This window comes from Limanda limanda, chromosome 11, assembly GCF_963576545.1.
Source record: "Limanda limanda chromosome 11, fLimLim1.1, whole genome shotgun sequence".
Lineage (NCBI taxonomy): Eukaryota > Metazoa > Chordata > Actinopteri > Pleuronectiformes > Pleuronectidae > Limanda > Limanda limanda.
The window spans coordinates 6563371-6578750 of NC_083646.1; the positions used below are offsets into that span (position 1 = coordinate 6563371).

The window sequence follows — 15380 nt, forward strand, 5'->3', positions numbered from 1 at the left end:
AATTGAAACAGAGTTCACCATAAATATGGAAAGATGGAAACATTGCAGCAATACTGCAGATAAAAATGGACAAATACACTATTTACAATACGTAATAATTAGGTAACCATGTTAAATCTAATGGGAAAAGTCTATGATGTGTAGTTGAATACCTTTTGGTTCATTCATTTTTTGCCATGAATTTTGTGAAGCCCTTTCTAACCTTGTCTAGATAAGTGCTATACAAATAAATGTATTATTATATTATTTAAAACAAGCACCTAATGATATAAATAAGTGTTTTTGACCAGAATTCTAATTTTAACCTTTGTTTCATTGTAACTGATATTTTAACAGTAACATAAATCATCTATACCTTAAAATAAATCTACCTGAAATATTTAGTTGTTGAAATTAAGATTATAGACAAGTGTTATATAATCCTGGTTCTAAAATACTTACCGATCACTGTGATCCTGATGCTAATTAATAATTGAATGGGAACTTGTTTATTTTTGAGTTTTTAAAATGATTTTGCATTAATACTTATATACATTTGTATATTATATGAGTCAGAATCAAACATGTTGCTTCTTCCTATTGACTTGTGTTAAAATACTAATAGATTTTGTTCAAAAGATCAACTGAACAAATAAGTAGAGTTGAGTCTGAGCAGGCAGCAGTCAACAGCGCCATCTAGTGCTCAGTGTGTGACCTCATCTTAAAAGGCCAACACTTAATATGATCCTTTGTTTTGGCAACAACCATTATTGTTGGGTGGGGACGTCGCTCTCACCATCTTGCTTCCTTGTGTTGTTCATCACTTCAACTCCCAAAACCAGAGGCAGGGAGGAGCAGGCTTCTCACTGACAGGCATCACTGGTTTTATTTATGTTAAAATAATCAAATAAAGCTTGATACAAGTCTGAACTTACAAGTCTGAATATGTTATAAAGGCTACGTGGAGTGTAAACTTTGTTTTTAGCCTAGTTCACAAACAGCCGTATCAGACAAGGAGGGGGTTGGTTGATACAGTGTTTTCTGCAATCTCTGCTTTTTCCATTTGTGGTCAAACCTGTACTGTCACTTTATCTGACACATCACACAACATGTCCACAAACTGTTCTACCTGTAGTCCCGAGAGAGAAATAAAGATTGTATTGAACTCCACAAATATAACAAAAAGCTGCACGTCCACAAATAATGCTCAATGGATTACCTTGGTTTGTATTGAATTATTAAATAAAGTACACATGGGGAAAGAGATGAAACTGTATAAATCAGGATTTATTTGAGCATGCTGCATGTTTACACAGAGTATAGAATGTGAAGTAATACATTGATTTCAAATGCAATTCATATAAAAAAAAAAGAGGACATTTTGCTGATAAAACATTCAGTGACATAGGACATGAGTTAAGTTTTGAATTATATCCTGATAACATGTTAAGTTGTGGTAAATAGGACGGAGACAAGTTCGTCCTTAATAAGCTAAACAGATACAAACATAACTTAAAAACTTACATCAATAATAGAATAAATATTGTTACAAAATGGACATTTAAATCAGTTAAAGGAACGATATAAATATATAAAAATCTTATGATTGAAATTAAAAATAAAGAATGCTGTACAGATTAATAAGCGCATCAAAACAAACGCTACGTTCAGACAGTTGTGGCGACTCTGACGGGCGGGGGGGGGACGAATGTGGGGAGGGCCACCGATCGTTCGGAGGGAGTCTGAGAGAAAACACACAAACGTTTCATTGTTAACTGGGAATCAAAAAAAAGGAAGCAACGTGTTTTGATAGATTTAAAAAGTACCTGCTGTAGTTTGTTGTAATCAGGGGGAGACTTCAGTCCTCCGGCCAGCAGGTGGTGCGGAGTCATCTCTGACTGGGTTGTTATGACCTGTTGAGAGAGAGAGAGAGAAACTAAGTCATAGCTGCTGTAGAATTGTAGAACACGCAAAATAATCTGATGCTTGTCATTTACTGTGTTGTTTATATTTCACGATCGACAAAGCCCCCATCACTTGTTGATATTGACGCCAACCTGATAAGCTCCTTGTTATTTATTACCTCCGCCAAGGAGATTATGTTTTCACCCGCAGACCATTGGTTTATTAGCAGGATTAGGTCAAAACTACTGAATGGATTTTCATGAGGGATGAGACAGGAGCCAAAAAGAAACCATCACAAGTTGAGGTGGATCAGGACAAAGGGATAATTAAAGAACTGATGTCTGTGCATGTGTGACATATGTTGCAGCTTGTTTGAAATCATCGGGACTGGTCGGCCTTTGTCTCGCTCAACACAGACAATATTGACTTTTGCAGCTCTGCAGCTTAAATTTGTTGTCAAAATCAATATTTGAAAACCAGCATTTTTGCCTGATCTAAAATGTAAAGATCGATACTTCAGCACTTGGGTGTTTATCAGCTAAACCATAGACTGTATAATAAAGATGGATGATGGCATCTCCACCAACTCCTGTTGTACAAAAATGAAGCTAAAACACCCCGGAGTACGATTGCTGCCGTCTTGTGCTTTTGTCATCATGATGTGGATTCGGGGCAGTTATATACCGCTGGTCTCGCCTTTCTACTAATGTCAGGGATTTTAACCTTCTCGACGGCTCTGGACACCGGGTATCTCGCCTGCCGACCTAGAAAACACACAAAATAAAGTGTCATAACCATTTATCGCAGCATGTAAAGAAAACTATGTCCCGTTATTCCTTGCACATACTTTTGTTCTTGTTCCAGTTGACGCACAGGTAGATGGCGCCGCCCATCAGAACCAGGAAGAGAATGCTGCAGGGGATTCCAGCTGCGATCCCAGCGATGGCCGGACCACTCAGCCCTTCATCTAGAATCAATGATGATGTTACAACTGCTGCTTCGTCCCCAACCCTGTGGAGGGGAATCTGGTTCTCAAACCGTAACCCTACCTGGGCCGAGTCGGTGGACCTCGGACGGCTGCCCCTCCGTCGTACGAGCTCGGGGGATGACTCGAAACCGGTACGACAAGTTTGGATCTAGGGCCAAGACGTCCGTGCTCCGAGCCGAGCCGGGTTTCTGCTGGATGGTTCGATATCCGTCCGAGGCGCCTCTCGATTCGGAGCCATTACGCTTTTCGCTCGGGAGGTTCGGTCCCTTCACTTGTATGTCGAAGCCTTCGCACAAAAAAGCACAAGCAGTTCAGTTTGGAAGGAGGACACAACAGAAAGTGACATTTGCTTTTCACAGGACTTTAGTTCAGCTGGAGGTTTCACCCATGACACAATATTTACGCCTCTATCGCCCCTATTAAAAGGTCAGCAAATCTGGTTCAGAGTGAGAACAGCGTGTTTGTGTGCAGTGTTTAAGAATCAACCCTCGGTCCGTCTTACTGCCTCACCTGTGACGACGGAGGTGGGCGGGACCTCCCAGGTCAACGTAACGACGGTTCCTTCGGGATTCGGGAACAAACTGAAATCTGAGATCGTCGGTCCTGGAGAAAGAGGGATTGTGAACGTGGGGGCACATCAGGAGGGGGGGGGGGGGGGTGCTTAGGGTTCACTAAGACTGAAGAGCTCTGTTTAAAGGGAAAAGTAGCCTCAGGTATGACTTGGCTCTCTGACTGAGGGGCCATTGTGTCTTTTGAGCAGACACTGCACTACACTGCACTGCACTGTATATTAAATGTTGAAGGAGAAAAGTTACTTTTAACTATTTGTATTATTACCTTTTATCTGTTATTTATTCATTTCTAAATTGATTAATCTAAGGTTTGGTCAAACAAATGTCTGTGAAAAATCCCCATTAAAAATTCCTAAAGGAGAAAATTATTTACAATTTGAAACTTTGGAACTTTGGTAGTTTTACATTTCTAGAGCTGAATTATTTTTCAGTTGTATCCTCTGGAATAATGGAGGGGTCAAATTACTGACAACTTCATTTATAGGCAGCATTTTAATGATGTAGCTCATTCCTATAGCTACATTTGTGTAGTGTATACTGCAGTTTAATCTACAGTATAAAAATACATTTCCTTATATATATATATATATATATATATATATATATATATATATATATATATATATATAAATACTCTATTTAAGTACAACTTTGCGGCTTTATGTGAATACTTCAATTTTATGCTACCTATCTTCTAGTTAGAAATAATCTAGCGGTAAATATTTCTAATTAACCAATTAGAAAAACAGACAAACTTTTGTTGCAGATCTTTGCAACTTCATCTTTCATCTTTATCTTGTAAACTTTGAGAAGGGCCCAAACTCAACCACTTAATTACATGACAAGTATTTATATATGGTCTTTGACAACTTGGCTCATTTCAAAGAGCATCTATACTTTACCTAGCAACTGTATTTCCCTCCTCTGGCTGCCCAGGGGGTTGCGGCTCGTGCAGCTGTATTTCTGCCGGACAAAGTCGCTGACATTGTAGCCTCGGATCTGGAGCTGTGTGGTGTCACTGTTGATCTGGTGCGTCGCCCCGGTGGCGACGGCCTGGCTGCCTCTGGACCACGACACCACAGCCTGAGGCGAGGCGTCGCTCACACAGTGCAGAGACACCACTATTTTGCCCTGAGAGTCGACTGAGATTCTCACGGTTGGGAGGAACTCCACAGGACGACCTGCGGGAAGATAAGGTTTTGCAGAAGTTTTAGTTTTTAAGATGGAAATCCTCGACTGATAACCCAGGGAACATCTTAAACGTACTTGCGGTAATATTGCACTTATTCTGTTCAACTGGGTGGGCCGCCATGCATGTGACAGTTTTCCAGCTTAAGTTGGCCAAGGCGGTGACGGTCAAGCTGAAGTTTCCAGCTCCACTGCTGTTGCTCAGTTCTGGGAAAGAGAGCTGAGCCAGTGGCGTCCCCCCCGGCCACTGACAGTGATACTGCAGGGCAGCGTTCACATTCACCGACTGCACGGAACACATCGGGTCGCCCGGCGGCTTCTCTGTTTAGAGGGAGAAGTGATTGAAAACTTAGTTATTCACTTTTGGGTTGATTTTTACATTTAGACAAACATGAACAAAGTCAGATGAGAACCTTTCATAAAACCCTGATAATTCAAAAGATCTTGGGCAAAAAAACCCAAATATAGACAACTATGTAATCCTACAGATCGAATGCAAACACCTCAAACAAGATTTTAAAGTCAAGCAATAACATTTTAAATCTTCCTGATGAAACCAAAGCTGATTTTTCTCTAAGATTGAGAACAATAAAGGACAAATTATTGTATGAATGAAATGAAGACATGCAAAATAGAGCCTTAATAATAAATTATAAAATCATCCAATACAATATGTTTTGTTTCTCATAATAGTAAAACTTATATTTACAAAATAAGAAATGTATAAAAGTTGTGTGTACATATAAAATGACATTAAAACTGTAAAATATCTGATGAGTCATGAGGGTTTGATAACGGCTTTCCACGTACCATAAACATTTAAAATCATGCTCTTCTGCCGTTGTTCTTTCGTCTGCTGATTGGTCAACTTGCAGGTATAAACGCCTCCTTGGCTGATCTGTACATTCGTTCGATTCAGGACTCCATCTTGGGAGTCGGGGAAGGTCAGATCACCAGAGACCCACGCAGCGGTGGGCCGGGGGGATCCACCCGCCTGGCACACAAGGCTCAGAGACTCCCCGGGTAGATAGAAAGGCTTCGCTGGACGGGCCTCGAGTCTGGGCTCGTCTGGTCCATCTAGAATCCACAAGGAATCAAGGAGATTCAGGTGAAACTTTAATGATGGATGGATGCTGTTGAGAATAATGTTAAAGTGCTTACACAGCACGGTGATGTCCCGGTGAGCTTCCACGCGGCTCAGGGGGTTCGTCAGCACCACTGTGTACCGGCCTGTGTCGTTCCGGTTCGGGTGGAGGATCTCCAGGCTCCTGGCCTTCACCGTGTAGTGGGAGCTGGTCTTTATCTCCGTGCCGTTGAACAACCACCTCTGCTGCTCCACCTCTCCTCTCAACACTCTGTACTGCAGGAGGAAGGGGTCCAGTCCCTCTTTGAGTAAATCAGGCTGCACGGTCAGCTCCACATTCTGGAAGTTTTCTGTGTTAGAAAAAAGGGTGAAAGGAGGAAGAAGCACTTTATTCATTAGGATTACCAAACTGGTTTTCCTTTTAAATGCACAACCGCAATATGTTATTACGATGGCAAGTCTTTCAAAGGCCTGATGCTTAACTTAAGCATCATGATTGACAGACAAGACCGGTCGCGCGTCGATGCTACAACCCTATCCTCCGACCACTACTACGCAGACTCTGTCTTACAATGCAAGACTTCCCCTTTTTTTTTTTTATAGATCATTTTCATCTCTTAACAATTACCCAAATTCAAGGTCCAGGGGTGATCAATAAATCCAAAAGACAAAGTATCAAACCCAGTACGTGCATACAGTCTCACTCATTGGCCAAGTAGGCTTGCCATTTCTGCCATCGTTTTTCACTTAAGTCTTTTTGGAGTCTGCGTGAATAAGTAATTTGCTCTAGTAAAGTTGTTTTACAATATTAACAAAAGAGTCTGTAGTGGGAGCGTTTTTCTGGAGCCAACATTTTGTGATGGCCTTTTTACTTGCAGCCAGCAAGACCCTAAGTAGGTATATATCAGCTTTACTCAACCCATCTGGCATATTCCCAAGATAGAGAGTTGTGAAGAATACATTTATATTAAAAAGACTTCCCCTTTTGAAAAATGTGAATACCAAAATAAACTGTGGAACAAGCAGATTTAACACATCTGAGGGTTCATGCATCAGTTGGTTTAAACTGCCATTAAATCCTCCACCACACGACAACAACTCATCTCCCAATCAGCTAGTGATAAACTCACCAAACACCTTCAGAGTGAAAGCGGTCTCAGCTTTACTCAGCCCAGACTTGGTCAGATCCATGGTGTAGTTCCCTGCGTGGTCGAGCAGCACATTCACGAAGGTAAGAGATCCATCCTTCTCGATCTTCAGCACCTCCTTGAATCCTTCGGCGATGTCTGCTGCAGCACCGGAGCCGATGGTCCACGTGAGGACAGGCAAGGCTCCTTTAGACCAGGTGACCACTGGGTCAGGGGCCCCCCCGAAGAGGACAGCCAGAGTCACATTGGTGCCGGCTCTTGCATTCACCGACGTGGAGCCCACAGGAGCAACCACCAGTTTGCAGTGTGCACCTGTCGGCACGGAGCCCAGTCAGTAGGTTTGGAGAGGAAACATTAAATCATCAATTCTCTGAAAAAGCACTGTGCTGTGAATGAATTTAATTTCAAGCAATAGCAATATGTGGAACGTTTAATATACATTGATAAAATGCTTAAATGCATTGTGCATGTGGAGGTATAACACATAGTTGGTTTACATCATGTGAATCAAGTCTTTTTCATTCACTGCTCAAGAAGAAGAGTTTCAAACTACAACCTTCACTGCAAAAATCAGGCTTTAAACTAAATATATTGTGACATTTATCATGACTTACTTTATCATGACATACTTTTTAACCCAGCTCCAATCTAAAGATGTGATGGTCACAGGGACACATTTGAAAACAGTGAACACACAAAAAATGCTGACATGATAGGTTTATTATCTGCTTTTGTTTGTACCTAAAACAAATACATTTCATTACCATGGTCCATCGTGAATCATCTACAAAAAGAGAACAATCTTTAGGAAGAGGTGCAAACACACTGATTAATGAATTCACAGCGTTTTTCTTATTAAGGAGGAAAAAGCAGCAGACAGCAGAGCAGCAGCACACTTGGAAACTTGAACCCTGAAGGTGAGTGAGGAGTCTTACCTTGAAAAGAGAAGCTCAGAGAAACGAGCAGAAAAACTGCAGTTAACCTCCTGGACTGATCCAGAGAAGCCATGTGAGAGAGAGGGATCAGAGCCAGGAACACAGAAGTCTTCTATCACCTGTCTGTCCTGCACGTTGACACTCTGGGGAATGTTTGTCCTTCGTGTCTGGGACTTTAGAGACTGAACCACCTGTGTGTCCTCCTGCGCGCTCCCGAGCTGCAGCTGACAGGTGCGTGCACGCGGCTCACCTGTGCTGAGTCAAAGCCCTGATTGTGCACGTGAGGCCACGCCCCTCATACTACTACACGGTACAGTACTTCTACCATGTCAGGAACTCGATGTTGTTCCGTAAAACTAAAGTATAAATACATAAATACATGCAGATATAGGTAACTAAACTCATATATAAAATAGATGCTATTTGATGAAAAATATTAGTAGTATTTCTACATGTAATCATTAATTTCTTCTTATATTTCTACATGTATACATAGATTTACGTATTTATTTATTTGTGTTTCTACATTTATTCATATCTTTCAACGTTTTTTTTCATTTCTAAGTTTATCTCGTCTATATATTTCTCCATTTATTAATCCATTCAGGTTTCTCCATTTATGCATCTACACCTAATCATTCTTGTATTTATGTTTATGAACTTCTGCATGTATTAATTTATAATATGTTTCTACATTTCTTTATATGTGCATGTATTCAGTTTGGTTAATGTGACAGCTTAGTTTTTTATTCAAATAATTTCTTTAATGTTTATGTTTAATGTTATTTACTTGCAGATGAATTTACTCTACATTAAAGAAATAACTTTCACACATTTATCACTTACTGGAATCATTCATCTTCATTTATGCTGAATTATGTTTGTTGGATTTATGTTGCAGCGACTTTCACATTTTGCCATAGTCCTCTAAATACACATCCTAAAGTTGTGCTATAACTTATCATCAACTAATCACTCTTTATTTTACCTGTTTTTAGTATTAGGGAATTAAATGAAAATGCATGTAATTTACAGTGTGCTGTAATGTAATGTTTTTAGCAGACTTTACACACCTTTTGTTTTCACTCCAAGCCAAACACAGAGAAGAAACCAAGACAAAACACCAGAGGACCAGTACAAGTATTGCATATTAAGATATGAAAAAGATTGGTTACTTTATTGTTATGGTAATGGTTCTGTTCAGTCAACAGAGAACTGAGGCGCTTATGGTAAAATTCAGATTTATGAATACATTTCCGTTGCTTATACTGAGAGACACCGTCTAGACAGAAACCCCGTTAGAATTCACAGACAAACTATATAGATTACCGACAGTCATGATGCCAATCTTGAAATAATCATCTGAATATGTCTAGACTCATATTTACATACATCATTTACAGAGACTGCACCTCTGAGCGAGACAACAGATAAACAAGATGAAGAGGCCGAGTGATCTGTTGGTAAAATGCATCGTACTGGTGATGTTGCAATATGAACAGGAACAGTGAGAGAAAGGAGGTTTCTGGGTTTAAATTATTGCATCGTGACGGAGGATTCATCCATGTAAGTTGGGATGTAGGTCAAAGAAAAGATGATCCTTTTTGATTCTGCTGACGGACAGTGTTTCTCAGTATTCCTCCTCTTCTGTCAGTCCCCCCCCCCCCCCCCCGCATGTCCTCGGGAGGTTCAGTGTCAAACGGAGGGATGGGACCGACACATGAGCTCGTCCTGTCGGTGCGCTCAGGAAATCCAGTCCAGTTATTCATTAAACAGTCCTAAAAGGAGAGCAGAAAACAGAAAGACATGAGCTGCATTTAAAATCAAATACATTCCAATCATCTTTGATTCTGTCACTGCGAAACACAAAGTACTTAAAGTTAGTTTTTGCAATAAAGACAATAATGATGTTAAATGACATCGATATTGCAAGTCATGAGTAATGAAATGGTTTAATAAGTGTTTATGCTCCTTCCCTAGAAAATCTGAATGTAAAATGTGGCCTATTGCCCAGTACATAACCTGTACATGTAACTTATGTACAGGTTATCACGTATAATTCAACAGAATAAACTCAAATACTGATAAACAGCAGTGATACTCACCCTTCTTCTCTCCTCACACTCCTCCTTCCTCTATATCGTCCCCGTCTCCCTCAGTTTGCTCACAAGGTCGTCCACCGTCTCCACCTTCACCCCCGCCTCCCTCTTCGGGGGCTCGTCCACTCTCAACACCTCCAGCCGGGACGTGATGTCCACTCCCAAGTCTGCAGCCTTCATGTTGGCGATCTTCTTCTTCTTGGCTTTCTGAAAGAGAAGAAACACATGATAATGGTTATGAGCAAATGGTGTAAAACTTAACAATATCTCAACTGTGACAGTAACTGTTTATTTTTCTCCACACAAATCCAAACGTGTTCCTGACAAACAAACTTGTAACATATCGCTTGTGTTTCGAACCGCAACTTACCATGATATTAGGCAGAGTGGCATATCTGGGGGTGTTGAGTCGAAGGTCTGCGGTCACCACTGCTGGCATGTTGATTTTAATCGTCTCCAGGCCGCCGTCAATCTCTCTCACCACTTTAATTTTGTCTCCTTCCAGTGTCAACTCTGATGCAAAAGTGCCCTGAGATATGAAGATAGGAGCATTGATTCAAAAAAACTGAAACTCGAGCAATAAGAGCGAGTATTAATACTATTTTCTCGCATCATTTCTATCCCTGCAATGCAAAGACAAGAGTGAACCAAACAGGTTCACTTGAGATAAAGAGCCAGTCATTGTGCCCCATCTGCTGGTTGGCTTAAGTAACTGCATAAACGACATAAATGTGTATTAAAATAAACTGTGAAAGTTAAAGGAAACACAAACGATATGATGTGAGTACAAATTGAATAAAAATGACTTAACAGATATGGAAATGGATGTAACTTTGGAACTGAGCTCTGGATAATCTGTGCTCCAGGCTCCTCAACCTGTGAGATAACAAAGTACTCCATCTACTGTTCAGCCAGTGGAACTTCACAACAGCTGTCCAAGTGACCTTTAACCTGTTTTGCTGATCTGTGCAGGTTCATTGTAGATCTGACTGACTCAAACTCGTCTCCACTAACATTGATAAGGCAGCCAGGGCAGGGACACAGCCTGATAACAGCATGTCACACATTCAACACTTAGAAATAAAAAAAGGACTCGCAGTATTCACTCAGATCATTTAAGGCCTAAAGCCACTGTCTGGTTTTAGAAGGACTGATTCAAGAGGCTGCAGTAAAGTCACCTGAGGCCAGTCCAGTAGGGCTGCTGTCATCTGGCCCGTCTGATTGCAGTCGTCATCGATGGCCTGTGGAATCAACACAAGTCGTTGAATGAAGATAGGAGCAATGCAAGAGTGTTTGTGGAGAAATAAGAGGAGAAATATACGATTTTTTAAAAGAAATGTAACCGGATATTTTACCTGCTTGCCGAGGATGACGAGTTGTGCATCCTCCTTCTTGGCCAAAGCAGCCATGATCTTGGAGACCTGCAGAGGCCCCATGTTTTCATAGTCTTTCCCAGTCACTTCCACGTGAATGCCTCGGTCTGCACCCATGGCGAGGGCGGTGCGGATGGTCTCCTGGTGAGGGAGAAATATGGGTCAAAAAACATGGCTTTGGCCGGGTATTAATTAATGGGAGCAGCTCCCTGAGTAAAAGCTGTTCCAAAACCAGAGAGGTTTCTTACACATTGAGGTTTAGCCCAAAACATAAATAACATTTCTAACAGTATTCAGCAACGATAACTGCTTCGTTGGTTCATAATATTTCCTTCCTCATGTTGACTTGTTTGTGAAATTTGTCTTGATAAATCACAGAAGTACTTATTTAACACTCTGAACATGAAATCCTGATTGTGTCACAGGCTGTTGTTTATACAGTATTCTCAGGCTTTATACACGGGATTCCAACACTGATTAATTACACTAGAACATTAACTATAATCATTACAGTACAAGTATACAATCTGCAACACAGCAAAAGCAATTTTATCCAGCTGCACAACTTGATAATGCAAGATATGGTGTGGGATGCTATTCTCTTCTCATTATCACAGACACGCATTAATTTCTTTCTATATACAATGCAACTTTTAAATACAAAATTAGACATGTACTTTATTAAAATGATTAAAGAAGACTGGCGCCCACCTGTGATTGCTGTGGTCCACAGCTCACAGCCACGACCTCCTTGATGAACTTCTTCTCTTTCAGCTTGACAGCCTCCTCCACAGCGATCTCACAGAAGGGGTTCATCGAGTGTTTGACTCCATCCGTCACCACACCACTGTTGTCCGGCTTCACGCGGATCTGAGGAGGAGGGAGACAGCAGGACAGAGTCACTACACTGGTGCACGGGGTCAAACACTCCAGACAGTCTGGATTTCAGGTCAAAATGACAGAAATGAGTCGCTACGGGTATAACAGCAAGACATCTTGTGACGCATGCAGGAGTCCTGAAGGTGTTGATTTATTATCAGTAAACCTGCAATATGGATCTAGGTGTACATTCAAACCCTACACTGCTTTGTGATGCATGATATGGACACGAAATAAAGTGTTTTGGGGACACCTATGTGGTTCTATAACAGTTTCCACTCTTCTTGCTTATCTATGAGGTTTTGGAACATGGCCAGAGGGATTTGATCCTGTTTAGTCACAAGTGCACTTGTGAAGTCTGGCGCTGGCGTTAGGTGATAAAGCCTGGCTCCCAGCCCATGTTCCAACTCGACCTGGCTTTGTGCACGGTGGCACTGTCAAGCTGAAACAACGGAGGACGTTCTCTGAATTGTTGCCTTGTTGGTGCAAGCATAAAATGATCTGTCAACTTGCAGTGTAAGCTGTAATTTTTACATTTATCATAAAGTAGTCATTAGAGTGGATACCTACACCGAGGCACAACAGCCCCCTCATGAAGCTGCATTTAAATTTACTAGATCCGGATTTTTATTTGGATCTGCCTCGTAATGCACATACTCTTAAATATAATAATATGACGTGCCATTTTTGTCAAGTGTCAAAATGTTAAAGGAAGTGAAACATGATAATCCTGGATCTGCCCCCTGATCCGGTTATACATCAAACTTTTATGGTTTCTTTCCTGACCCAGAACTCATCCTTCCAAAAAGTTTTGTGGTAATCAGTCAGGTCGTTTTTGCATAATCCTGCTCACTAACAGATCGCGGCAACAATCCTGGAGAACTATCCTGGATCTGCCCCCTTGAACCAACCTGCTCCACGAGTTTGTTACCCTTACCCACCATTACACAAAGTGTCAATAAAAATCGGTTTGCCAGTTCTGTCGTGAGTGTTTTGTTATTCTTCTTGTTACGTGTTATACTGGGATTGTTCTCTCGTCTTGTTGTCCGAGTTGTGTGGCAATAAAGTATTGAATCTATTCGAAAATGACAAGTTGCCTCATAGGGCTTAACAAGCTGAGACATCCTCTGTAATTAATCCCTGACAAAAGTAAAACTACCAAAAGAAAACTCCACTGACAAGGGAATTCAAAACATAGAAACCTCAGAGAAGGGAGGGACAGACCTGTAATAGATGCAACAAAATAACAGTATTTACCACATTGATTAGAAAAAAATTGATTGTAACATAATGGAACAGTGTCGATGATATTGAGCTGATCCTGCAGCAGGCAGCTCCAGCAGGATCAGCTCCTGCTCCACACACACACACACACACTGACATCTCCAAGATTACAACTATAGAACTCAGGGTTCATACACATTTTGACCAACTTTTCAATCACTATAAACCAAATTTCCATGACCAAACATTTAAAGAAATCTCTGTGTTTACACGAAAAAGTTTAGACTAACAATGACAATTCCAAATCATACAGTATACCTTAAATGACACAAATGAATGAGAGACAATAGTTTGATTAAAACACATGTACTTCTCCATTTGTAGCCAAGAATGGTTAAATCTACACCTCCCTGGCATAGTGCATTATCCTACCTGCTTCCCCACCGAACTTGTCAGTTAGTATGAGAGCGTATGCCTGCTTACATCTTGAGCGTATATCTTTTTAAAGTATATGAATTATTTAAAACTCTGCGTAAATGAACGACATGAAAATATGAAATATAAAAAATGTCCATGACTTCTCCAAAACTTTTGGGATTTCATTTTTTTCAAGCAATTTTCCAGGCCTGGAAGTAAACATTTTACAATTCCATGACTTTTCCAGGTTTTTCATGACCGTAGGAACCCTGATAGCTGTAACACACACCATTGTCACACAGGCTAAATCCTCAGGTAAGTCTAGGGAGGACAAACAAGTTGAGCCTGACAGCAGGTTACACAACAAAAAAAACAGAGGAAGGTCACACACACTCACTCACTCACTCATACACACACACTCTCTAACAGACACACACACACACACACACACACAGCAGCTAGACACAATCTCAGATATTTGTCATATTCAGTTCCACCTGCAGATTAGCATGTTGACAGTGGTGTGGTTTGGCATTAGCATGCTAACGTAAGCTAGCATAGAAAGTCAAGTCAGCGACAGCAGGCAGAAATAACACGTATTTAACCTTAAAGGAAACAGTGGGAACAATGGAGGCGTGTTCTACCTTCACTGCGTAGTCGATGACCCGCTTCACTCCGACCAGAACCCGGCCGGACATCGTGGAGGACACGTTAACCTGCGTGGAGCGAGCAGCTAGTGTCACGGAACCTTCAACCGGGGACACGGCGGAAGCATTTCAGGGTGACTCCAGTGGAAGCACCCTAGAGGAGCCACCTACCCGCACAGCCAATGAGAGGCCGGCGAAATCCAACGCTCTCCACTCTGATTGGCTGAGAGGCAGCTGATTGCGTGGTTAAATTCATCATGTGGGCTAAACGGCCTTTTTCCTACCGCGTTTAATAACAACTTTGATTTTAATTTAATCTTTAACTATTCTTTAATCTCTCATGATGCACCAGGTGGAATTTATATAATTAAAACTTATTAAAATACGTTTGTTAAGGAGAAAGTGCCTGTAAATAATGTGGTGCTTGTCATATCTGTGTCGCCAACAAACCCAGGCAAAGAAAGGTTCCGCTGTAAGTGGGGTAAAGTTCACCAGCAGCAGCAGTTTATTAAAATACACATATGTTAAATGAGGTGTAATACAACAGTCCTGCACCACATATTACACACAGGAAGACGATAATGTTGAATTTTGTTTTATTTGTTTTTTACAGAGGGGTTGATACAACTGCTTGTTGAGCATTTGGTAAGAACATACATCAAGATTTGAAAAATCCATATTAGTTTTTTATTTATTATTTCTGTTGTACCTCCTCACTGTGCTTACACAATGATCGACATCTGTTATATTGCTACTGGTGAAAATTGTTTGCTGCAATTATTGATATTGTTTTATAACCGAGTCCTACACAGAGTATAAGAAGTATAAACCACCTTCACTCAAACCTTAAGCATTGCACGTATTCTGCGTTGTGCTTGGAATTGTTCCCTGGATGAATCAAGTTAGTGACCTTTCACGCCCTAATAATAATAATAATAATAA

At 40.9% G+C, this 15380-nt stretch overlaps 2 protein-coding genes across 2 annotated transcripts; both read right to left on the minus strand.

Moving 5' to 3' along the window:
• Window positions 1–1646: 1646 nt before the first annotated feature.
• On the minus strand, window positions 1647–7872 carry vsig10l (V-set and immunoglobulin domain containing 10 like). Its single transcript, XM_061080397.1, has 12 exons — window positions 7800–7872; window positions 6847–7176; window positions 5794–6066; window positions 5443–5709; window positions 4711–4953; window positions 4347–4625; window positions 3383–3475; window positions 2934–3158; window positions 2732–2851; window positions 2608–2648; window positions 1806–1892; window positions 1647–1721 (listed from the first exon to the last, which is right to left on the minus strand). The coding sequence occupies exons 1-12, from the start codon at window positions 7870–7872 to the stop codon at window positions 1647–1649; spliced, it is 2106 nt and encodes a 701-aa protein (XP_060936380.1).
• A 1586-nt stretch (window positions 7873–9458) lies between these two features.
• On the minus strand, window positions 9459–14552 carry etfb (electron transfer flavoprotein subunit beta). The gene is made up of 7 exons (XM_061080594.1): window positions 14436–14552; window positions 11983–12141; window positions 11254–11412; window positions 11077–11139; window positions 10269–10427; window positions 9905–10105; window positions 9459–9577 (listed from the first exon to the last, which is right to left on the minus strand). The coding sequence occupies exons 1-6, from the start codon at window positions 14487–14489 to the stop codon at window positions 9935–9937; spliced, it is 765 nt and encodes a 254-aa protein (XP_060936577.1). The 5' UTR covers window positions 14490–14552; the 3' UTR covers window positions 9459–9577; window positions 9905–9934.
• Between the last annotated feature and the right edge of the window lie 828 nt (window positions 14553–15380).